The sequence below is a fragment of the Cydia strobilella genome, chromosome 3 (assembly GCF_947568885.1).
Source record: "Cydia strobilella chromosome 3, ilCydStro3.1, whole genome shotgun sequence".
Lineage (NCBI taxonomy): Eukaryota > Metazoa > Arthropoda > Insecta > Lepidoptera > Tortricidae > Cydia > Cydia strobilella.
In genome coordinates, this window is record NC_086043.1 from 13,776,271 (window position 1) to 13,803,378 (window position 27,108).

Here is a 27,108-nt window from a genome sequence, read left to right on the forward strand (position 1 = left end):
GTTAGCGTAAAACAATATCCTTATCTAATAAGTGCATATTTTAGCTAGGCCTTAAATATAACTATTTTAAAGATAATAACCAAACTTTTTGCTTTGCTTACTTTCTCTAAAAAATATCATAATGTTTCGGTAGATGGCATTGACATAAACATATTTTTAAAATTACCGCTTTTTTGCTGTCAACTGGGGTTGACATAAGTCCCGATTCAGTTTTATAAAATATTCGTGAAAATCGTTTTAGTTTAAATACTTTAAATTAATATAAAAAAAATCTGCATTTTTAGATTGTGTCACTTTTCTTTTGTAATAAATATTTAAGTAATACATTTATGCGGTTCAATTAATTGTCTTGTTTGTTCAATGTACTGTAATGATGTGAAAGAGCAAACACATAACATTTATTGCAAAAGCAGGAACCCAAATTAAAATGACTGAAAAGGAAGATCAGCCGTGTCGTGTACATCATCGTCGAGGCCACGTTCACTCCGACAACAGTTAAACGACATAGAAAGAAATAACATGTATGATAAAGTTATTTGGATAGTGTTTTAAAATCCAAACTACTCACGCAAAAGTACATCTTGAAAATGACATACTGTAAAGGCCCTATTATTTGAGAGTCTAATTTCAACAGTTTATAAACTTTAGGTAATTGACACCTTGTGGCAATATTTGGGACAGTGCATTTACATGGAATATTCGTGTTAATGGATTTTAAAATATTTTTATATAACTACCAGATACATGAAATCTTATAGCTTGGAAAGGAACAGTAGATTTTAGGTGCGTATATCAAATTAAACAAAATCACTTTGGCCAAACTGCAATATATAAGCTGCAAATTTATAAATTTATAAACTAAGATATATAAGATGTAGCCACACCGTCCGCATCAACGCCGCAGTAGTAACATCGAAATAGTAACGCTGCGCGCTGCTGCAGTCGTAATCCAAATGTCAGCTCAAGGGTAATATTACTGTTGCAGCAGATGAGTTTGAAATAATATTACATAAATATCTATAGATCATTCGTCTCAAATAGACCAGAATAAAGGCAAAAGTACACTATTGAAATGCGTAGTAACGTAACGTATCAATACTAGATGTGTAATGTTCTCAGTGTATTTTATCAACATGTGATGCCAATATTATGTAAACAATAATTGTTTTTTTTTTATGTAAATCTTGACATACTGGGGCTGATCTAGTCTAGCCCGACGGTCATTTCTTTGATTTACATAATAACTATGGGTTATCACTATCAGAGATATCACGTTATCTAGAATGAGTCCTGCGCGTATGGATCTCTAGGTATTACTTGGAACACTTTTAGTGCCAGTTGCACCATCCACACTTGACAGACTGATCAACGTCACCCGGCGCGCCGCGGCGTTTTAATATGAAAATTTCCATACAATAAAATTTTGTGAATTCTAACGATTACAAACAGTTTGGTGCAACCGACCCTTAGTCTAGTGATGCTTTTGCGTCTATAAGCTCGTTTTTGTACACTTTATTTAATGAGATGTCGAGCTGAAAGCTCTGTACACCTACTGGTTCGCCAGAGACAATTGCTTGATAAGCAATGGCAATAAAAATTCAGGTCTGTGAGTTCTCCCTGTTATTATTCGTTTCGGGCGAGGAAATTTAAATTAAATATTTGAGAGCGTTAATTTTGTCTCCTCATCGAGGCAAGGCGACGCATTCTTTGTGAAGTAATTAAACTGAGTGGAAGGGTTCCAGCAGTAGTTTGTTTGTTCACTTGAAATTGCGTTTCCTATGAAGTGTTCTGGGTTTGCTTCAAGTCGTTACATTATCTGTCGTCATAGAATATCCACTTAGTTGTGAGAGTATAACTGTGCTTTTAGTCATAAAAATTACGGTGACCTTTGTGTAACTTCACACAAATTAGTGGAAACAAAATAAACTAACATTAGTTATCAACAAATGATGTGGCCAACTGTAGGGTCAAAATTATTTTCGTTGATTTATTTCTGACCACTCTGTCACGCTTCTATTTTTGACTTTTATCAAATAAATAAAAAAAGTTGAGTGCTGTTTCATGTCTTTCTAGCTGCAGATTATAATTCTCTTGAGAAAAATTAAAACTAAATTTCTCCCCATACGAAAAGCTCCCCCGTCACATCTTTTGGTGACAAAAAACAAGACAACGAAAATAATATTGACCCAGTGTATAGATTAGCATTTTATAGTACCAAAAGTACCTGTACCTTTTATGCGACTTGAAAATAATACGTATTGTTTTCTAAAATGCCAGTAAATCCACAAGATATACAAATCTAAAAATCTCAATTATGAATTCCAGCCGGCTCTAGATTTTAGTATAAAAGTTTTACTAGCCAGCCGGACACTCGAGCGCGGTTGTTCGCGCTATATTTGCATTCTGTTATTGGCAGTCCCGGTGTAAACACTCGTCTGATTGGACACTATTTATATGTAAACACGTACAGATCCACTAGCTTATTCGTCGTGTGGGTCAAGCGATAATAAACTTTTTGTCAACACGATAAGTGCTCTCATATGTCTTATTTAAGTTGGTGGTTCAGAATGGCCGTAGTCATATGTCAAACGCACATGTTTTAGTCGCCGTGGATTTATAACGCGTCGACGCCATAAAACGGGACGTAGCGAAAGTAATTTAAGCCTCTATAATTTAACGTAGCACTTGCTACGGTTTAGTGCTACGCTGTAGCATCGATCGCGTAGCGGCTCTTTAGAATATTTTGATAGGGCACATGCAATTTAATTATATTTACTGGAACATCGAAGATGGATACTAAGAAAAATACTTAAGAAACGTGACAGGTATGGGCCACTTAAGTTATTGGACAATTGACATCCGCACAAATACGTTAAATACTTTTCACGGTTAGCGTTTTCATTACTTTGCTCATAGAAATTTGGTCCCACGCAGCACGCACTTTGCTAATAGAAATTAGCGGTATAAGTACCTACTCTGAGAAACAGCTTTGTTTGAAAGTTTATCTTTACTCCCTACTATAGGTAGGTAGGTAAACGGAATCAATACAACATAGTTTTATACAGTTTTGTTGTTCATCTGTGCATGCGTCTTTGTGTACCTTACCAATGAGCTATAAATACCACAGTATGCTTGTTCGAGCTCCAAAAAAAAGTCTCAATGTTACAGGAAAATCATTATTAACAGATTAAAAACTTGTTTCGTAAAAAAATAAAATGAAAAAACTGTTTCTTTTGTTAGTCTACCGTCAATGCAAAAAATAAATAGTTTAGCCCTTTAATGATAACAAATTTCAACTCACACGGCCCTGCTCACGATGGATGGGCGATGGGCGGCGTGATACCGACGATCCTATCTCCGATGCTCGCGATGGGCACTCACGCAAATTAGGCCCTATCTTCAGTGGGGATCAATTAGTGGGGTTCGGTACATGCGTGCGGAATATCAAGCGAGCACTACGCACGTGTACCTATTTATTAGGCGTTCACTGAGTGGAGTGCGGCGTAAGTTATTTATTAAATGCCCCGTAAATTGTAGTCAATTGCTGATTGTTACAGTTTAGTTGAATTCAATGACGAGGGGTTTTTATTGGTTAAAAAACAACGCATCACCTTAATTTTAGTTGTGATACTTTAATACACAACACTTAGAATATACATATAAATTCCCAAGTTAATTAAATTCAAGTAAAGTCATTTTCCACAGTTATTTTGTCATCGCAACTCCGCGATGCTTAGAAATCAGTGGTTGACTACAACCAGAGTCGGACTCACCCGAACGATGCCGGAGCCACCCGAACGCAACAATTTCTGATGCAAGCCACGCTTCCCAGATGATACGTGATAACACGAAAATCTCCCAATTGCTTACGTGTCTGGTCGTTCAAGACTAACCGAGCATTGAATAGCTCCTGGTTATAAATTAGCTTCTGTGATAGCTCGATAAGTGTCAGTACGCAATACGCATTTTGGTACCCGTATTTTACCACGTTATCCTTTATCTATAGGCGAATTAATTTAGTAGGTTAACATTTTCTATTTAAATTTTGAGTTAATGGCTGATCAACTATTCTGCTCATAATTTAAAACTAATACGGGACTTAATCGCGTACAAACCCGCGCGGCAAGAAGATGTTGATACAATTCCTCGCCAGTCTGCCTGTGATCAGGAACGTAACGTCACGTTCGAAACGTCAGGCCATAAATAAACGTAAGTTTGTACGCGATTAAGTCCCGTATTAGTTTTAAATTATGAGTGAAAATCGTGTTAGTTTAAATCAGTATAACTATTCTGCTAACAAAAGGGATCCCTTATGTAATATAATTATGTCCTGTTTTAGGGTTTCATAGTCACCTAAACCCTTATAGTCTCGCCATGTCTGTCTGTCTGTCTGTCCGAGGCTTTGCATCGTGATCGTTAGTGCTAGAAACGCTAGTTAGCTGCAATTTGGCATGGATACATAAATCATGCATTGCGATAGAACGGTAAAATATAAACTAAAAAAAAAATTTTTGGTTACCCCATTTTTTTTGCTTTGTCCCTATAGTGTGGGATGTCGTGGGATAGGTCTTTCAAAACGAATAAGGGTCTCCAAAAACCATGTTTGGATATGGTTAATAATTTCAGAAATAATCGCTCCGAAAAAAAATGTGTCCCCCCACCCCTCTAACTTCTGAACCAGGGGTCCAAAAAATATAGAAAAGATCGTGAAACAAAAGCCTAATAAATACTTTCAATGAAAACTATAGCGGACATGATCAGTCCAGTCGTTTTTGAGTAATTGCAAAAAATCTTTTTTTCTTTGTAAAAAGACGTACAACGCGCTGCAAAGGAGCCCCTTATGCTTGTAATGTACATGATACTTACTAATAGCTCCCGTTTAGCCTATTTTGACAGAATGGTAACTACGAAACCCTACACTGAGCACGGCCCGACATGCTCTTGGCCGATTATTATAACCTTTCGTAAGAAACAAAGAATGTTTATGCATTAAATATTGACCAATTGGCCATCCCTTTAGCGGGCGAAAAGGGGGTGGAAGTTTGTATAGGGAATCAATAAAAAGCAGATTGGATAAAGAATAACCTATCTAAATTACGTGGGCAAAAGCTAGTACCTAATATTTATAACATGACATTTATAACAACCTAATATTTATGGCTTCTTGAGCATGGGCTCTATGAATTGCTTGTGCGTCACGAAATCACCTTTCGGTATAATCAAAACCATAGCTCAATAATACTGCTACAGGCCACGGTATAGCACACGTAGTTGCTACACGCTCAATGACGCTTTAATATTATTTATTTATTTAAATTTATTTATTTATTAGGAAAGCTTACAGCTAGAGTAACAAGTTGGGTAATAACATAACATAGATTACATAGAAACGGTGAGCCAATTACAAGTTTCCACAGATAGAGATACTTACAATGTACGTGTAGCATTATCCTTTTGCTCACGGAAGGCGGCACGCCGTTGGCCGCTATGCACAGATACGCGCCCATTTCGGAACGCGTCACTTTTGTCAGGTTCACTATGTCGCCCTCCAGAGAAGTCACTGTGAAACAAGAAATACCCGATCATCTTTTATATGTCGTAAGCCACGTACTTATTCACTATATTTTTTTTTGTTAAGAAACAAGGTTTATAAACAATGTCTCGTAATGGGTACCATACATTTTCTGTGAAACATGGTTTATAAACCGTGTTTCTAAACAAAAATATTTACTAATGGTGAATACGTGGCTGTAGTGTGATTCTGATTACAGTCAAAATCAAAATATTTAATAAAAACTATTTATTGTTCCCTTGTCTTAAGAAACATCAGTTTTATAATACGTTATTAAAAATGTTTAACACGTTATTAATAATTTTGTAGGATTTTGGGAATTTAATGGCCTACTAATTATCTGGTAAAAAAAAATATGCCACTTTTATTGTCTTTGGGAAAGGGCTCAACAAATTGTTTTATTTTTATTTATTTATTTGTTTAAACTTTATTGCACAAAGATATACAATTATGCACAAATGGCGGACTTAATGCCAAAAGGCATTCTGTACCAGTCAACCATGGGGCCAAACAGAAACACTAAAAGATGTTGCAAGGAGAAACGAACAATCCAGTAGTTAAAGACAATTGACAAATACATTACAAAGGCAAACATTGTATAATATATAATACTTACATAAACATACATATATATTATATAAATAAATATACTAATATATACATATATGGGATGATGGACACTAGACGTCCGCTTGAAAACTAATTTGCTTGGGGCTTGTTTTAATGGGGACGGGGAATGCATTCCAGAGACGGATTGCCTGAACGGTGAAAGAATCAGACATAAAACCGGTACGGTGAGGAAGGATTGAAAGGGCATCAAAATTAAATTTACTTTTGAGATATCCTGGAGCAGAAGGCTCGTACAAGATAGAAAATAATGTGCAAAGAATAAGAAGGGGAGGGAACGAATGGAAAGCCAATTGAGCTGACGGCGATAATAGGACACATGACCATATTTACAAAGGCCATAGATGAAGCGTATGCCATTATTAAGGAGGTTGATTGTTATCTCCATGGCACTTACTTTTCTACTTAATTTACACATGTTCTAATTTTACATAAAATACCGTGATTTAAACCCAAGACCGTGAGCTCTGCAGTTACTCGTAACTTGATAATCACTATCAAGTACTTAAGGGCTTCGCTAAGGTATGGTAGGATTAGATTTGTATTGTTGATAAGGAGTAAGTAAGAACTTACTCGAGTTTTCGTAGCTTGTAGCTCAAGTATGTGCACACCGCTTAACTCTAGCGTCTTCAACTAACATTCGCGCACTATTGGTTATTCGGTAGTGCTTACTTTACATTTTGCACTGAGTGTTGGAAAACATTTCATCCAGAAGTTGACGGGCTTCGTAAACAAATGCCGTTAGCGGTTTGAACTCGAGCTGTTTTCCTAACACCTTAGAGAAGTACGTTTACAGTCATTATTCAAACAAGAGGATAAAAAACAGGGGCAATATTTTCCGAAGGTGAGGGGAGCTGATGGTTAAAAGTGTAGAGCTCTAGAGCGGTCTCTCGACGGTTCGTTAGCAAACAATGCGGTCACAGCGCCAGGTATGGAGTGCTCACGTGTTTATATTATTTCGCGATTGGAAGTTAATTAGTAAAGCTGTAGTGTTTGAACATAAACCCGATTGAACCTGTCTAGTCACTTTAGTAACATTTTGAGTATGATAATTCCGTGACTAGGATTTTTTAAAGTAAAGAAAAGTTGTGTTAAATATATTATGCGGTGGTAACAAAACATATAAGTAATAAGTTCATTAAATACTCTATATTTTGAGATGAAAATCTTATTTTCCCAAAAAAGTGACTAGACATGTTATTTCTGTGTACCCTTCAAATATGAACTCTGACAAATGAACAGGTAAAAATAAGGCAGAAATATCATAACATCAGCGAAACTACGTTGACTGTTGGACAAAAACTTTCTCCGAAAATATCGGTAACGACCAACAGAGATAGAGATCAAGAACGACATACTCGTATATAAATAGAGACTAGTACATTACAGGCGCCCCCTGGCCATCCCTAAGGTAGAACAGTATGGTTCGACCTTCTAACTGAATCATCCATGTGATTCCGAGCTAGCGAGAGAGATGGCGCTGCCAATCAATACTGTTAGAAGTATTAGAACAAATTAAAGGTCAGGGGGCGCCTTAGCCTTCAGTAACAAGTGTATATACTTGGAAAATCGGATCGACCTATGCCGCTGTGGCCCAGTGGCCGAATGGCACAGGCACCTGCCGCGATAGCAGAGGACGCTGGTTCGATTCCAGCCTGGGGCACTGGAGGCCTTGGTCACTTTTTCTTAGTATATGACATTTATTTCAGGTAATAATTTATATAGTAGTGTTTCTACTTTAAATAAAAACAAATTAATGTATTTTCTGCAAATAATTTAATTTGTTCTAATACTTCTAACAGTATGGCCTTAATTCCAATTATATTAGTTCAGTATTATAGTAAAGCGGGTACCAAATGAAACATTAAATCAATTAAATCTATTACATTCAAAAGTTAATAAAGCTGAGACTCAATTATCGCCAGATATCTGAACATTAATGCAAATAATTTACCCCGATCGAACGCGAAAGTTTCTCGAGTGCGCGACTCCACGACTCCGCAAGTCTCCTTAAAGGCGGGCCGTTGAATAAACTTGCCCTGTCGATGTGTCATAAGTCAAGTGACGCTCGAGCCGCAGGACCCTAGTGGTTTTGCCATAGACTTACAAACTTTCTTGAGACAGCACAGGAAGCGTTCGGAAACTAACGAACTTCGAAATTATATTTTAAGTATTTTTTATTAATATTTAACTGCTTTGCAAGATGTTTTTTATACAACTACTAACTGCTAATAATGTCAACTTATATTATCAACAAGTTTGGGAACAAATCAAATTATTTTATTAAATATTTCTTCACTTTTTCTTTAATATATGACATCTATTACAGTTTTATATTATCAAATTAAATTGGGTTTTTAAAGTTCAAAGCGGCTCCAGATTTTGCATTATCTTCCGAGTTGAATAAAGGTTTGTTGACATATCAACTCAGGCTGACCGCCGTATTGATGCCACAGTGAGTTTTATTTGCTGTCTTTGTTGGTCAATTTATACAATTAAACCACAAACGTGATATTAGTTACCTAGCACCAAACCATACTAGAAACGCAAAATTAAAAAAGACTGTCCCACCACCGGCGAGGAAGCGACTAGCTATCGACTATTTTCTATCACAAGAAACGAACAAAACACCAAGATCCAAATCAAGGTGCCAGTAAAAGAGACACAAATATTAAAAGTTGATCGCTGGCTGTTCACACTGCCGGTGAGAACTCTCTTTTCACTAGTTTGTCGCAGCGAAGATAAAACTCGCTCAACGGTACTCGCTCAGCCAGCGGAGCGGTCATTTAACTGCACGGAGCGGATCCGAGTGCACACTTTTGTTATGCATTTACTAGGACATTGATCTCTGAGCGTATATATAATAAATAAATAAAATCACCTCCCTTGCGGTCGTGCAGTTATCAACTATCGCCACTTGCTCATACGTTAGCCCGCACTTCAGTTGAAATTTTTAGTGTGTATAATTTTCAGAGCTGAATTTCTGTATAATTTATCCATTTAGCTCTATCCGTTTTGTGCTAAGCCCATAATAGTTTATGTAGGTAGCCGTCCCGCGTCCCGCCCGAGCGAGTGGAACAAGTAGTACATGTTGTTACAATTGAACATTCGCTTATAGCCCAGCGACAAAACTATCGGAACTACACACTCGTTTCTCGCTGAGGGCCAACTGTTTATCATTTAATAGCTCTAATCGCTTCTCGCTCATCGACGATGGTGGGACAAGTGCCTAAAAACCCAGTTGATAATTACCACTAGATATTAAACAGTTCGTGCCCGGAATCAGTGTTCCAGTTCAAAGTTTTACTGGGATTTAAATTTCCATCATCGCTGTTTTAATTAGATATGCATAATCCGCTTTAATTATTAAAATATTTACCCCCATACAGGTCGCAAAGTTTTCAAAGTCTACGTTAAGTTAACCAAAGTCCATGGGCCGGTACGGTACTTTCGAGAAGAGTCCTCGAATTAAATGAAAGAGCAATATTTTCCCACAGCGCCTTGTTTTCAAGTTATCATTTTAATTAAGAACTTGAAACGTGTCGCCTGAAGTTGCTAATCATTATTAGGACGATTGAAGGAACAAGTACAATGTAACTGGAAAATTTGTAGCAAGAATTTCGAGGTTGATGTACTTTGTGAGATAGATACAATGTCATAATAATAACTTATAATTTGTTAGCGAAAGGACTTACTACCTATGTAATCAGTGAACAAATACATTACAGGTAAATATCACTATTTATGGTATCCCATAAATAAATACGTAACATTCTAACGATTCGTTGTATTTAGAGCTTTTTTGCACTTTGTCAAACCGAGAATGCGCGTGTTTGGATTGGATAGCTGTGATATTTTTTTTATATGTAAAGTTCACTTAAGGCAGTTGTTATTGGCACCCATATTCGGGAAACAGGATATTTACAATAAGATAGGTGTCATCGATAAGGTCGATCAGTCGGTCTTTTCAATCGTACAAATATACGTACCATTAGGTAATATAAAAATATTTTTGTGATATTGCTGTCAAAATATATCTAATAAGAGATATTCTAAATATCGGCTCAAAGCTCTGCAGAGATTAAATTGTCAAATAGAAGGATGCTGGAGTTAATTTGCATCAGTCTCGGAGTAAGTTCCCGCCATTCATTCGCTTATCTGCATAATTTGCTGTACAACATGAAACAAATAGGCACGCGACACGCCGCCGTTTCCACCAGAACATGTTTTATGAGAAACAATAAAGGGCAGATTTTGAATAATACCCCTTTGTTGGGCACCACTGTTTACTGTCCTCATTATTGTTATATTCCGCTTATTATTCGCCGAGGATTCGTGAAAGGTGTCTTTGTATTATTTTTTGTCAACGAGGGAATAATTATCAAGCGAAGCGAAGGATGTTAAGTTAGTCTTGCTCATTTCGATTTTATAAATTTATGATGATGTTCAATGATATACTATTTAAGTAATAAAGGTTAGTCTACCTCTTATCACTTTTCTGCATTGGCTTTTAAACAACAAAAAAAACTACAGTAAAACTGGTTCACACATAAATTGCTATAGCTACAGCGGCAATGTAAATTATCCAGTTTATGTAAAACAATATTGAAAACCTATAAACTTTACAGTCTTGGTGAAGTATTCCCAGATAATATTTTTCCTCCAAACTGATTTATTAATAGGAAGTTTCCTATAAGTTTACTGTAACAAATTTGAAAATGCCCGGCGCCATCATTGAAAAACTATATTTCTCGAGTCTCGGGTCCTCGAACTTTCCTCATTGGAATATTCTCTGAAGAAACATCGCCTACGTAATGGATAGCCTGTATTGTTTCACTTCAGATTTATGGAGGTAACTTGTAACGGCTTCTTTAATTAGACTTCTTCAGTCAAATTGATGATTGTTATTGATGCCGGTTAATTTGGAATAGGTTAGGGCGAGGTTTTACCTTAATACCTTTTCAATTATTTAGAAAGTTTCGATTTTTGATGAGCGATCGGTTTGTTAATTTGATGAGGGAATGAATAGCGGTAACTCATTGAGCAAAGATGAATTGTGGAAGTAAAGATGAATTGACGTAGTGCACTTTATCTTAACAGGTTTGTATGGAGCGCTCGCTTCGTCGTGAAAGTCATTATGGATGGCGCTATGTTTCGTTTAATGAATTGACTGATGGAAGGCTTGAACAGAGGGTTAAGTGGGACCAACTGATTAATCACCTTGACACTAGTTTACGATTGCTTCAACATATAAATAGGTACGCCTTTTGGTCATGTTTTCATAGTATATAAAAAATCATAACACAAACTGGACCGCTATGTAAGTAGGTACCTAATAATTATTTATTTCTACATTTTAATACATTTGTGCAATATGTTTAGAATATAATAGAACAGAATAAAATAAAATTTTATTCGTAAGCACAAACAAACATTACATAATATAAAAGAAAACATAAAATAAAATTGAAGTGCTACGAAATGGCCTCATCTCAGCATGTTGCTGGTGGCTTCCAGCGCTGATCTTCCGATGAGATCATCAGGTGAGAAGAAGGTGAGTTTCATATGTTTGTACGTTGATTATTTTAATTAGTTGGGCTCGTAGTTCTAGAATCCTAGCATTCCTTTTAATTATCCGTTACTATTTTAACAATGCGAAGAAAATAGCAGTGATAACCTACATTTTTGTAAACAAACAAATCGCGTAAAGTGCCGACCAAACAGTCAAAATGCGCGCGAATATTGTTTTAATTGTGAAAACAGAGACAATAAAATTTAGCAATACAAATGACTACGTTGTTTAATTTGTCAATTCAATAACCCTTTTAGGTCTCTCGGCCGAATGTGGAGGGAAGTAAGTAATTATTCCCGGGCCGTCTAGTGGTAATCCGGTGGGATTAGAAAGGGCGTTGAATGGTAATAGGAATTCACGAGACGCTGTGCCGCGATTTACCACTAAGATTCAATAGTGAATATTTTAAGCTGTGATTTATTTGGGCCTCTTGCCATTAATAAAAATGGGTCGGGCGGTGTAATATAATGCGAGAAGCTTCTAGGTCGAATATGTGAAGTAGCGTGGGAGCAGCCTTGCTTAGCAGTGTCAATATTGTCCAATCGTTTGAAGAATTTTGACCGGCTACGGTTTTGAATATGTTGGCAAAAAAACGTTTGTACGCTTCCGTTATAAAAACGTGTCGTTTGACACCAGAATCGGGTCAGTAATGTTGACGTTACGATGGAATACACGTCATAAATATTATACCAATATACACTACTATTAGGTACATTACAATCATGGAATGCTAAAAGCTAACTGCTTCCCCTCTAAGTCGGGTAAAAACAGAGAACCTACTGAATAATAATAATTATTTTTGTAAGAGTGACAAAAACTAAAAGTATCTTTCTAATATTTATGTATTTATATGCCAGCGTCTAATATCCACAACACAAGCCTTATTGAGCTTACTGTGGGACTTGGTCGATTTGTGTAAGATTGTCCATTATTTATTTAAACTTGTTAGACAAATGTGCCATTTTCAACCAAAACGGTACTTATTGTCGGTTGTCAATAAGGCGCCATTTCCATATATATTCAATTTGAAATCAACCTTATCGACAGCCGACAATGTGGTACCTTTTGGTTGAAAACGTCACTTATACTTATACGTGACGTATAGGTATTAAAACATTTCTTGGATATAAATTCCTAGATTTATTGAATTGTTAAATGAGTGGGTGGTTTTGGTCACGGTACAATATCTACATAATAATGAATACGAACACGTGATAAGAAAAGAAACGAAACACTTACAGAGGGTTCAATCGTTATTGAAGGGAGCAGAGAACTCAAATAACTCAATATTTGCAGTTTTAGTAAATAGAAACGTTGGGCGCACGCTTCGTTAAATTTAATGGATATGGCCGGCAAACACTTCGAGCACGTGAAACGCGGCTAATTTGAGCGAAGCGAGCCATCTTTATATAACGACCATTTACTTGTTCTACTTATTACAATATTTTCTTGTTTTTGCCCTTAAGGACTGACTAGGGAATGCAAAACCGGTTTTATAGTTGTATTAAAATTCGGTGAATATTCGGTTATTAACCGATTTTTCCATATAATTAAAATTCGGTTTTGAATTCCCTAGGACTGACTTTAACTAAACTTGACGGACCATATAGGTAGTGACGTGTTTATTCCTGCGTCTTTCAATAACGGTGTGGGCGATAACTGAAAGCAATATTGCGATTTGAAATAGACGACCACACTGCATTTTACGGCAGTCTTCACATACACAGTTATCGTGACGTACGTAATACTCGTTAGCCAAGCATTTTCCTGTGTAAACGCATTACTCCATGCAATTTCACGTGAGGATATCAGGCAGGCACATAGTGAAAATGCCCTATTCTAAATATTTACACGATCTATATAAAATATGGCGAATTCATATAGGCATATATAATTAATCGCTCTATAGGAATACGAAAAAAAACATCATCAATAAATGCTAACTAATTTACCTTTTGTCTTCCCCTGTGGTCCTCCTCTGGAAATTATGTCTCCGCCATCCTCCCTGCGCCAAAGAATCTTCGGCGGCGGGAAGCCTCTGGCCTTGCAGACAAGCTTAGCCGATCCGCCTTCGGGCACCATCATGTCACCCGACGTCTCTTCATAGATTATGTCCGGTGGTATTACCACCTCCAGAAATGCTGTCTATATAACAGAAACATTTTAGGGGTGAACAGAAAGTAGAGTAATAATATACATACAATGAAATAATTTAGCAAGTGTAGTCTTTTAGTAAAATAAATTTGGCCCCAAATTTGATTGCTTTAAAATAATATAGGTTAATTCAGGAGACGTCAGCCGGCTCAACTACGCATTCAGTAGATCGTAAGTAGTATTATCGTACTGGTATGTTAACGTTTTTTAGTGTTCAAAAAGTTTTAAAAAAGGGAAAAGGTGTAGTTGTTTTACCTAAATATGATGGTGAACGATTTCACTAAAATTTTCTGAGCATGTCCTGCTCACGTCTCATAAATCACCCTCTATATAAGGTGAAATGAACAAAAACATATATTTAGATGGTTTTATTACCTGCATTTTCATGGGATCTGTGTTTACTTGGCACATATATTGTCCTCTGTCTTCTCGTTTAACGCCTCTTATATTAAGTGTCCACGTATTGTAATCATTATGCGTGACACTTAATCGTGCATTGTTTGTAATCACATGCTCGTGAATCGCTAGAATTGCCTTTGTATCCGCCTTTATCCATGCGACCTGATCCGCCAAAATGCCAGCCAGAAATCCAAATGTAACCATGGAATGCATAAATAAAAAAAAGGATGTAATCACTCGTAACTTCATGTGGAAGTAACAGTCAATGAATGCCACGTTTCCGTTTTATTTCAGTTTTCATTAGTAAGCCAAGGCTTTAGCCGCAATAAAAATACAAGCAATGAAGACTTTCAGAGGGAACGACTCTAATTACAAGCGAATAGTTCCCAAGAGGTAGTCACGACAACGATCCTCCGGCACCAGCACTATCTTGTTGCGAGCGCCGCGCAAAATACTCTCGGAATTTTTAATTACATTTTCGTCTGGTGGCCGCTATGAGGCTGCGGGCGCGCTGTGAAAACGCCCCTCGTTCACCCACTTTACCAAAAGCGTCGACATCGCAATAGAAGCTAATTTCCTGCATAGCGCTTGGCGAAAAAATGAACAAATTGTCCACAGAAATATGGCATTTAGTTATAAACTTTTACTACAAAGGATTAAACTGTAATTTAAACTTTAATATACTTTTATTAAAAATGTTTTTGCTCGTGTAAACCGTTTTGATTGCTAACTTATTATCTCACAAAAGAACTTTCCATTATTATTTTATTAAAATTATAATTTAAACTAATGTGAAACAAGTAAAGATTGTGCAAGGAATAAGTGCTTGGAAGAGGTGCTATTGAACACGCTAATATACTTAATCAATCATAAACAATTTCATCATAAGTGCTTGTGCATAAGATACTAATTTGTGTCACAATATTAATGGGTGCTTAAAACTAGACAAACTATTTATTATATTACAGACAAAGAAAACAGAAGCATTACAACATACGTTATGCTGTAATGTTTACATTCAATATCAAATTACGGAGTCTAACAATCTTTTAATCGCATTGTGCATTTCAGTGAGCCCATTTAATGTTAATTTAAATTGTTTAATTAACGAATTAAAAGATTGTTTCCTGCAGCCTGAAATTGTGATTATTCGTTGATATAGAAGTCTAAATCACAATGTCAAGATTTGATACGACGCAACCAAATAACATGTCTTTGTTCCTTTCATAATTTTGGATTTTTTTATTATTATCTTATTAACTTAGTATTTACGGAAATTTTGCTTTTAAATAGACGTCTCGTATTTAGTTGTTTCGTAAAAATTAAAGAACTAAATGTAATATTTTACCACCTTCGGAACTCCAAATCCATCCATACCAGCGGTGCATATCTAAACTAGTGTGATTAATATATCGCCTTGTGTAATTTGTAACGATAATACAGACGATAAACCCTGACGTAATTTAATTATTTGATCGACTCTCAAATTGATGAGGTTCTCTAAGCAAATGGCTTTAGAGAGATGTAGTTACAAAGATATTCATGTCGACCTTGTATGCACGAGGGAGCTCAATAGAAGTCCAGACGGTGTCTTGTGAGTAGTAATTACTTACGGAGAAGCTAGTCGAGCAAATATATATTGATACGAGGAGTTCCTGACGATATCGCAAAGCCTGTTCAATGGTCCCTTTAAAGCTTAGGCACCTATTCTCATAACGACGAATGAACTAGGTGCTTTGTAAAAAAACTTTTTTGGATAAATGGCATTATAGTAATTCTAATGCCAGTTTCCGTTTTTTTTATCAGCAAAGAAAACTTGAAATTTCCATCCATTATTAGTATTGCATATCATTAAAGAATTAATGGCTCGTTGGTAGAAAAAAATTTGCTACTACATTTATTAGTATAGAAATCTATTATGTATAATATCGACCGTTCTGAGAATAAGGACAGGCACTTGGGATAGTCTGAGAGAGCTTCTGGAAATGATTGAATAGGGACCAAGGAGGTTTATATCCATTTTAATTTGCTTAAGTGAGACTTGTTTTAATATGTAAATCTCGTAGATAAACAAAGTTTGGAAACCTTTTTTTTTGCAGTTAAAGTAAAGTTGATGGGGCACGGACCCAAAGCATTAATAGATTATCTTAAAGTGTCCAGTTTAAATCAAATAACACAAAAAAAAAGTGCAATGAGATTCATAGCATGCTCCCATAACTTTCTTTAGTCAACAAAACTTGTTTAATTTGGTGCAAGTAAAATTGATACCCATTTACCCAAGGATACTGCAGACGCTTAAAATGTTTTTATATTTACTCATCACAAAAAAAACTGATTGCTCCTTATAGTCATTTGTTTAAAAATACTTCCTATTTTTTGAAGTCGATATTGGTGTGCAATGAAGACTAACGTTTCCGTGAGCCAACAATTCAGTGTAACAATTGCATCGTGTACAGTCAAGGGCATAAATATATATACATTCCCAAAGTTTCAAAAATATGTGTACGCTCTTACACCTTAGACAATAAAGTCGGGTTTACATATTTTTGAGCCATTTGTCTGAATCGATATTTGTGCCTTCGACTGGACATTCTATGGTCACAACCGGAAAACAATATTCTCTCACTCGATTATTTTTAAATTAAGAATCAACTGGATTTCTTTTAAAGTATTGTTGTAAGCTATAATATTTAACTTTATAACTGCCTCTCACTTTGACTTATTTGACTATTACTTGAGAGCTTTATTTCATTACTGTTGTTATTGAATATCAATCCTATGAAGCACCATGAGAAAATATCCCCAGAATTGTTCTTTACATTCCAGTAAAATATTTATACAATGGTTTTCCAATCGAACATCCTAAATCGCAAAACTTTAAATTTCGAATAAGAGTCGAAGCAGTCGCGCTGTCACTTGAGAAAGTTTAAAATTTGCTTCTGCTGTATTCTTGGGTTGCTTCTATGTGCAATTGTCAAGTGTCTAGTGCAAGTGGTGCTTTGTGTGTTCTAACTCTAAGCTATTTCGGACAAAATTACAATTTATTGTGCAATTAAAGTTTAAGTGTTGCTCTATTCTAGGATAGAGATAGGTCTAGAGAGTGGTGCGAATGGGTTGTAACGTTCGACAGGGAACAAAAGTTGTATGGAGATAATTTGCTCTAGGAATGTTGAGGATATCGTATTAAACTTCTTATTCTCGCATGTATTGACTAAATTGAATAAGTTATTGCAATTTTTCATAACATTATATTTCCTTTGAATTCTTCCTTCCTTTTATCGTCTATCGACTGTTTATTTTTGAGAGCTCTGTTACTAAATCACATTACTCGTGAAAACGGGAGGCACTGTCTTAAACCATAAGCTCATTTATAATTTACGTAATTTCAGATTTGTCATTTATTATAAACATAATATTGTCTACTTCTCTATTTGTTAACAAATACAAAATATAGCTTTATAATCCGGTGAGAAAAATAAAGACTAAGTCATAATGGAGGAATGTAACTTTCTCTTAAAAAGGTTTTCTCTCATTTACAGTTCGGTGTCAAACGTTACTTAGTGCTGAAGAAGTGCATAGAAGGTTGTGTGCTAAACTGTGCAAGAAGTGTAGGAGTCAGTGCAAAATACTATTTGGCGAGATCCATAATTCAATTGTAAACATGAATAATAAGTGTGTGAAAAATTGAAATCCAATTTATGTTAGTCCAATCAACGAGTGGAATAAATTATTTAAAAAATCCAATTTCGTGCATTGTTGTTAAAACATAGTTGTTAAAAGAATTATTAAAATATACGTACAATTGTTTTGCTTTAGGAATTTAAAAATTATATTTATGCTTTTGTGCGCATATAAATAGCACCACAGGTAAGTGGCGTTTCATTTGTCTTTTTACCCTTAATGAAGACAAGAAACGTAAATATCCTCTCGGATTTCATAAATGATATCAATTTCAATTTCAAGTCACAAATTGTATAATCTTATGAATTAATCGTTAATTTAAAAATATTTCACTTCTTTACTCGTTGATGGGGCTATAACTAGATGAATCATATGCTTTAATTTGACCAAAGTACAGCGAGTAAGGTTATTATAGATCTCAAACCAAAGGTGCTGAGGTGCTCCTCTATCAAGTGGCTAGCTGGACTGATTCGGTTTGATACACACCCTGGCAGTGGCGGAGTCGCCACTCACCCTATAACCGCCTAGGTTATTCACGACGCAGGTGAACATCGCGTCCCGGCCTTGGGCGATCGTCACGTTCTCAAGAGGGAACATGAAGTCCGGTTCCAGACCTAGAGCTGAAACAAAAAGAAAATTAAACATAAGTTTATTTATGAGAAAAACTATCAATACAGTAATGCACAAAATATCTGTCGATTTACCGCATTTCAGTAGCATCACTACACCTTATAAAACAAAGTCCCCCGGCGTGTCTCTCGGTGTGTATGTAAAACTACTGAACGGATTTTCATGCGTTTTCACATATCAATAGAGTGCATGATTCTTAAGGAAGGTTTAGGTGTATAATTTGTTAAGGTTTTGTGTAACCCTAGCGAAGCCGGAGCGGGTCACTAACTAGTTCGGAATAAAACCATCCAAGAGAATGTTCGGTCATATTATTCAGTGTATAGGGTTCCATATTTGACGGTTTTGGCCTTCCATCACAATACGAGTATCTCAGTTGAACTATGTGTTAGTGGTTAAAGTAAAACTATTTTTGAATCACTACTCATTGATGCAGGCTAAATTACTGGGGCTTTTAAAGTAATCTCCATTAACGTCGTACTAAATATGTAGGAGCGTTTAAACATAATATTTTAGATATTTTTAATATTATTTAATTAAGTTATTGATGTGATTTTACTCATCGGGCAACGTATTTTCGATATTAATTAATCTCTTTTGTTATCTTTTATATTTACGAAATAATCACCCGTAAGCACTTAACGATTACACCCTGTATTTATTTCGTACTAGCTAGGGCATAAGAGTACAAAAGTACTGGCTTTAAATTTTAACAAAGTTTATATTGTAAGTACATGTATTTGCAAATTAGCTTTCTAATATTCATAGCCGAATTTGCCATAGTCTAATTGACTAAATCCCGTATCAATGTTTGCATCATTGCTCGTTGATTTAATTAATTAGTTAAATAGAACTGCCATGGATTGGTTCCTGAAATAGAGGCATTGTGAACCGTTTCGGGTCGTTGATGCGAAACTGATTTAGTCAGCGATATCATCATTTGCCTAAATACATAAATTGTATGTACGTGAGTTGCTTAGTAAAGCTAGCTTACATAGTGAGGTGTGCCGTTTATGAATAATTAATGAAACGGTATGTAAAGGCTTCTTGGTGATAGAGTATCGTGTAATATTAAGTGGAAAATACTCAATAAGAAAATTACATCAATAAGATAATTATTAAAAAATTGGATATACCTGCCTACTGAGCTAATGTTGACATCAGTTTTACATTGCTATTTACACATGTTCGTTGAGATAAGGTGTACCTACGGCCTACATACGTGCGGTGTATGTATGTAAATCCCGTCTAGTCCTGCATCGCTTAAGGACAGGCAGCGTTCGTTTGAAATGACCCGTATAATTCTGACCTAAGAAACCATAAGAACTGTGCTATATCGAAGAACAAATTTTATGTTGGTTATCTCACAGCGTCCCGCCCGCGGTCGGTACGCTATAAAAATGACACCCCAGAAGACGGTGTCGCCGGCTTATTGAACCGGTAAGTGATTTTTGCTCCCGACGGCTCCGCCGCGCCGTTACCGATTTGCATAAATGGAGAACCAGCAACTTTGGCGACGAATCAACTATTTTCCGGTAACGTGATAAGCATTGGCTTTTATTTCGCTAACGGCCAAATTGAAAAGCGAATTAAAGAAATACGTTTTTGTATATACTACCAAATACCTACTCCGTCTACTCATAATATACTTAAATTGTAACTTTGACTTTGCATTAAATGAGAACAGGACCCATGAAGTACATAAAAAGACATAACGTAAATGCTCTTTATAGTCAGTAAAGTTACAAAACTTAAGGGTAGAGGAAAAACAATGGACACCTTACTTATATGCCAGGCGCTTTTGCACATTTATTTGCTACATATTTATTTAAATCAATGGTTACAATACGAAACTTTTACCTCGAGCAAAGTCTCGAAGCAGATTAGGTAGGTATAACAAAAATTTACAATAAATGGTCCTTGAAGAATATAATTTAGTCTTTACTTTTTCGTGAGATACCGTTCTCCAAATAAAAGTGTTTTTCAGCGTAAAAATATCTTACAAAGCGGCACCTACATAATATGCTGTAAGTAAATTGGGTGAGTGTAGGTTGCCGGCGAATGGATAGCTCGAGGCGTCAATATTCTACGTGACCAGTTCCCTGCGTCGCGCCAGGAAACATATGTCGGAAGTGACGACTATCTATTTGCCCATAGAATGGCGATCATGCCTCTGAATTGTTTGCGTGGACCCGTGCGTGGTGGTTAGTAGCTCAATCGCTTCTACATTTACACATAGCTTCTGTGATGTTATTAATGGAATTAGGAACTATTTGAGCTGAATGGTATTTAATCTCGAATAATGTGAAATGGTGTTTAAAAACCCTGAATAAGTTTCTTATCTCACTATGAAAAAAAAGTAGATGATTTATTTTTATGATTATGCCAAATAATTATTCCCACATACCTTAATTTTTTTTCGTCTATAAATGTTTACATATGATATAACGCCCTTGGTTTCCTGAATAATCAAGAGCCAGTTAATATCGAGCCATGTAAGTAATAACAATTATTTGGATTAGGGAACCAAGGTGACTTGAACTCCATTAGGGTTTTAAAATTAACAATGTGTGAAAATTGTAAAGCATTAATTTTGTTATTATTTAATAACTAACGGTACCTAATGTCTTACCATCAGGCGATTCGTATGTTTATTTGCCTCCTATATAATAATAAAAAACATACTGTTATTATTTTCACGAGTTAAAACGCATAGCCAAGTGTTATGACTGTGTATGGAAATAAATATAGATACATAAGTAGGTAACTTGCTTTTAAATCTAAAAAAATCTATTAAATGTAAACACGTAGAAACGTATATTTTCTAGTGCAGTCTAGGGTATCAAGAATCAAAACAACAAAGCGCATTTCACAAAAGAACAAAAGGAACGAATAGAACTTTAGTTCATCGATTGGCCGCACTAGCCTCCACACCAAAATGGTTCTTCGAATAAAAATAAATTGTAAACACAATTCACTTCAGTGTAGACTTGGGAGCAGTAGTGTGTGGCTAGCCGAATCGGTCAATTGAAACACCAGTGCAAATATCACCAAAGCGGGCGAGATAAAAATACAGTAGGTCAATTAATGGATGTTTGTCTTAAATCCTAGATTATTGTTATTTTCGCCCTTTAATAAAATTACGTATTTTATTAGACATATGAAAGCGATAGCGGATACCTTAATGGTTAAAGAATGAAACATTAGATGGTTTGTTTTATAAACTATATTGAGGTCGTGTCCACAATACTGTCGGGATTAGACTGTTCAAGAGACGTCGATTGCTCGCATCAACGTTGCAGTAGTAATAACGCTGCTACAGGCGCCATCCGAACGTACGTAACCTTTACTAGTAACAAGTACATGCAATAACAGAAAAAAATGTCTAATTTATTTTATCTCGTATCACTTTCTTTGTAATACATGACCCGCGACACGGACAAAAATCCAATTAAATTATAGTAGTGCAGCGCAAAGTTGCAGGTACTGCATTACTCATCAAATCACCAATGAGGTAGTCCAATCAAATAAAGAAAGCCGTCGACGTTTCTTTACTTAAGAGGCCGTAGTCGATTTTGGAGCAAAAATTTAAAATTGATAGATTTAGTTGTTGAAATTATACACGTTTTGTTACGTAATATCTAAATAACAAGTATTGGTTTCTATTAGCACGTCTTCTCATCTTGCCTTTTAATAATGAGGTCGCGAACGTGCGTCACCGGTAATATATGAAAAGAAGGGGCAGTATTTAAAAATTCATCAAAAATTTATGGTGGTAAATTATACAAATTCATGTATAAGAATAGTTTCAGCAAATGTTGTAGATTGTTTAAGTATTACGTTGAAATTAAGTCGATTTTCAGAGAAATTGTCACTTGTTTTGAAGTAATTTCTGGAGAAAATTGATTTCGTCTAACTTTCATTTACACTACTTCAAAGTCATAATAATAAAAATGTAGTCTGATAAACGTCAAGTACAGGATATGTGTAATACAAAATTACCATGTTTAGCCGTCCACACTTTACGAAATTTACAAATAAGAGCGACAAAATCAGTGTTTTACGCGCGTTTACCTAAACGTCCATCAGAAAACAAACATTACTAATTTAGTGAGTCTGTTTTCAAAAAAATGATCTGATAAAAGGTAAGATAAGAAGACGTGCTAATAGAAACCAGTACTTGTTATTTCAATTAGGTAACAAGAGGTGTACAATTTCACCGACGAAATCTATCAATTTTACATTTTTGCGACTAAAATCGACACCGGCCTCTTAAATGCACCGGAAGAGCGCGGCTTCGCGAACAACGGCATCGTGAAAACAAAACTCGACGTGACGACCATGTAGGTAACAACAGCTTGTCAAGAGTGTAATGCTAAAGAGGAAGAAGAGAAAATGTAGATCTTCTCGGGGATGAGGACGCTCGTTAGATCTTCATGAATTAACTTCTTTACAATCATTATTCTTAAATAAGCTATCTAGTAAACAGTAACAATGATAGAACATTTATTTAGTAGATTTCCTACTGTTTGTGCTCCACTTGGCAATTCCCACCCTTATGCCGTCGATACACACATGTCCTGCGTCCTATATTGGGAAGCTACTAGCACACTGCATGTGGTAACTTGTTTTTGTGAAAGAAAATATTTTTTTTCCAGACGTCCGTTTTTCCGTTTCTCAATGTAATTTCTCGTTTTTATCACAACTTTGAGCGGCATTCGAGCTTAACTACATACATACATACATATATACATACATACATATAATCACGCCTATTTCCGCTTGTAGGCAGATACCAGGGATTTCTACTTGCTACGATCCTGATATACCTCTTTCGCTTCCTTCACTTTCATAACATTCCTCATACATGCCCGCCCATTTAGGGTTGTTCTTGACCTGGTCTTTCTTCAGTATTTCCCGGATCTGATCAGAGAAAGTCCGCCGAGGTCTACCCCTTCCAACTCCCGCTCCTATTTCTTCCTTATACACTCTTTGTTAGCCTTCTTTCACTCGTTCTTTAAACGTATCCAAACCATCTCAACACTAAATCGTATGTTGTATTTTGAAGTGAACCTAGGTTAGAAGTGCTGTACGGAAAATAAAGGAAAATTCAATGAAAATACAGCAGTTACGTAAATTTAAAGATTTTTTTCTTAGTCTTAATTATTTAACTAATGATGACCAGCCACAAAATTTTCCTGTGGAAAGATCTCACGAAAAACAAATTGAACAATCGACTGACAACCTACAGTACAATTACTGAGGCACATATTTTCCAGGCAGCTGCTGACTTGGTACAAAATAAAGACGGTGAGAACGACGCACTTTGGCAATACTTCGCAGCCCTTATGGTTACTATCTGATCAGTTGCTGGTGTTGACAGACGCGTACATCTCCTGCTTCGCTCCAAATTCTAAACGTTGAATCACCTTTTGTACCGCTCGGAGATATTGTCCCTCTACCATGCGCTGGATTTATTACACTGAGGATTCGTTTTAAACGGACGACCTTGGGAGTCCGTTTAATTGAATCCGAAGCCAGCAAGTAGCCTTCCAGCCGAGTCATATATAGTGCTTTTCTCAAAAATGGCGCAATAAATACAAATAAAATAGAAATATTTTACAGAAGCAACGTTCTTATATATATATTTTCACAGGAAAAAGTGAAAAGATTTGCTTTGCCGTCATTTTATTTTTTTAATTAAACATAGAAGTGTATTTTTCTGCTGAAAATACGCCAACCTATTTGATACACCTAAATAGTCGCGGTACCAACATTATAATAATAAGTACTGATCATCTGTTTGGCTGTTTAATGGACCTATGCCTTCATTTGATATGCCACTTCAACTTTTAAAAAGTTTGGAACTCGACAAATAATGGAATTTGTATGCAACATTGCAGTCCCGAAATCGAGACTGCAATGTTTTTAACTTTTTAATTTTTTGACTGACCATAAACTACGCACTTCGCGACCTACTTTTTAACCGGCAACGTTGCCGTCCATTTTTGAGAAAAATAATGTAGTGCTTGACCCGCGTACTCTTATCAGAGTTAACGCGTACTCTTATCCAATAGGGCTTATACGCAATTCCCATTTTTGTTAATTGTTATTATACTTAGAAAACTATCATAGTTATGCTACTTTTTATGTCACTTTATGGAAGATGGTTAAATCATACATGGAATTATGGCAAATTTAATTAACTACTTATCATTATTATTTTTTCAGAATTTTTAGAACTAAGTGCGTACTCCTAGACCAGCTTACCCCTACTGATGAAATAACTATGTAAACATTTCGATGGTCGGTATGTATTTTAAATCAATTATACGCGATATAATCCGCTCCATAGTCTGCAGGGCTGTGATTGTTATATGACACGTGCAGTGGTTGTTATATCATCAATTAATATGTTTTTGAATTGCTCATGAGTAATAAAAAATAATATACAACACTTATACCTATTAATCATACTCGTATTTATAGTAATTTAAGCTCGTTCTCGCATTTGTTACAAAGTAAATATGGAAGTATATACCGACATTACCGACGTGACTTTATGAAATGAAATTAAAAATCTTAAGGCAACAATGGCTCATACCTTAAAACTGTTAACATTTGTGTGTCAGGTTTATAAATAAATACATATTACCTGTCCTATGGGACAATCTTACACAAATCAACCTAGCCCTATAGAAATACATAGAAAGATATAAATATATAAAAAACATTTACATAAACAGACAAACAAATAGATAAACACACAAATAATTGCCTTAACCAGGATTCCAGCAGGGACAGTGTCACTACTGACTAATAGGCTAGGAGGGAGTAAAAACTAAGGTTAAGGATTGACCATTGCAAAGCCTTCTTTAAAGCATTTCTGTAAATAAAATACCAAGCGTTCCCTAATATTCTCCGGAACCAGCCTAAAACGAGTACCTTGCTTACATTCAGATTTCAGATACGATTTTGTAAGCGAACCGATATCCGCGTCCGTTTTGAGCTGCAAGTGTCCAGGCCGAGTGGATCATTTAGAAAAGGCTTAAGTGCTTTGCGTTATTAGAGGAACATATGCCTTTATCGATTAACTAGACGAAGTAGACGTTATGAAAGTAAATAGGACCGAATTTGTATAGCTAGCGATCGGACCGCCAATAACCGGATAACTGGCGACGCGGCCGCATTCAGTGGAGCTGAGCAAAGTCGGCCTTGTGTTTACATTTTACGTCGTTATGATTACTTTACCAACCTCGGAACGATGGTTTTTGTGCTTATTCTTTACTGTCAGACATGCTGCACTGTAGCCTATAACAACCGAGATGTCCGCAAGAACAATCGCCGGCAACAGCTAAGTAACTGCAGAATTTTCGTGTACATGTTTTGTGTTACATTTATTAAGGTATATATTTAAGTTTTACAGTCGATGCCACAAAACGCATTGGCCATTAAAAATAGCTAAGAAGACCTGTATCCATTGTATTGGAACAACAATAGAGCATAATTCACTTCGAGTAGAGTGCGGACCGCTCTGTCGAGAGGCCGAACGAAATCACTGAACCAAATTGCAAATGAAGCCGCGTAACGGCGCTATATCTGATCTTCGGCGGTACACCGCGCACCGTCGTCACTAACAACACCACATCAATAAGTGCCGCTGGTTCGCTGTAACTAGTGCTGTGTAAACTGGGCATTATGTTCACATTCGACACAGTGAATTACACGAGTACAGCAAGTACGACTTTCATATCAGGCACATCGTCTGCGCAGCTTGGTAGTTAATTAATTACTAGTTAGCCTGAGTTTTTTTAAAGATTTCAATCGATAATAATTCCCGCGAGATTCAAGTGTTTCTAAAAACCGGCCACGTGCGAGTCGGACTCACGCCCCGAGGGTTCCGTACTTTTTAGTATTTAAGAATCAAAAGAAAATACATTTATTTAACGCCACAACAGATTACATATATGGATATATGGATTACATATTTGTTGTTATAGCGGCAACAGAAATACATCATCTGTTAAAATTTCAACTGTCTAGCTTTCACGGTTCATGAGATACAGCCTGGTGACAGACAGACAGACAGACAGACAGACAGACAGACAGACAGACAGACAGACGGACAGCGCAGTCTTAGTAATAGGGTCCCGTTATTACCTTTTTTTAAATTGTCTTTCCAATTTTTTTATTTTTACGTAATTTGATATATATGGCTATACGTTTGATTTTTTTAGATTTTTTGATTATTGTAAAAATTAGGAGTGAAAAACAGTTTTCATACAATTTTTTAAATGCTCCTCTTACAATAAATAAAAAAAAAATTAAACGTAGCTATATTTGTTGTTAATATACAACAAATTGCATGTTTCAAAATAGTTTTAATAATGTTAATATCCAGAGAGGAAAATGAGGACATGAAAAGGCGATTTCGCGCGGGTCCTCCTCTCGTCTTATATCACTGTAATTTCTCTCG

General features: G+C 35.9%; 1 protein-coding gene across 2 annotated transcripts in view; it reads right to left on the reverse strand.

The window, feature by feature from the left end:
• The window catches only part of LOC134755911 (lachesin-like), a 135,410-nt gene that overhangs the window by 32,877 nt on the left and 75,425 nt on the right, over positions 1–27,108 (reverse strand). Inside the window, exons 3-6 of one of the 2 annotated variants that reach the window (XM_063692592.1) lie at positions 18,519–18,625; positions 14,301–14,486; positions 13,724–13,916; positions 5,432–5,560 (exon numbers count right to left, since the gene is read on the reverse strand). In XM_063692592.1, coding sequence (XP_063548662.1) covers positions 5,432–5,560; positions 13,724–13,916; positions 14,301–14,486; positions 18,519–18,625 — 615 coding nt within the window. Of the gene's footprint in view, positions 1–5,431; positions 5,561–13,723; positions 13,917–14,300; positions 14,487–18,491; positions 18,626–27,108 lie in introns of both variants that reach the window. The other variant, XM_063692591.1, reaches the window with a different exon arrangement.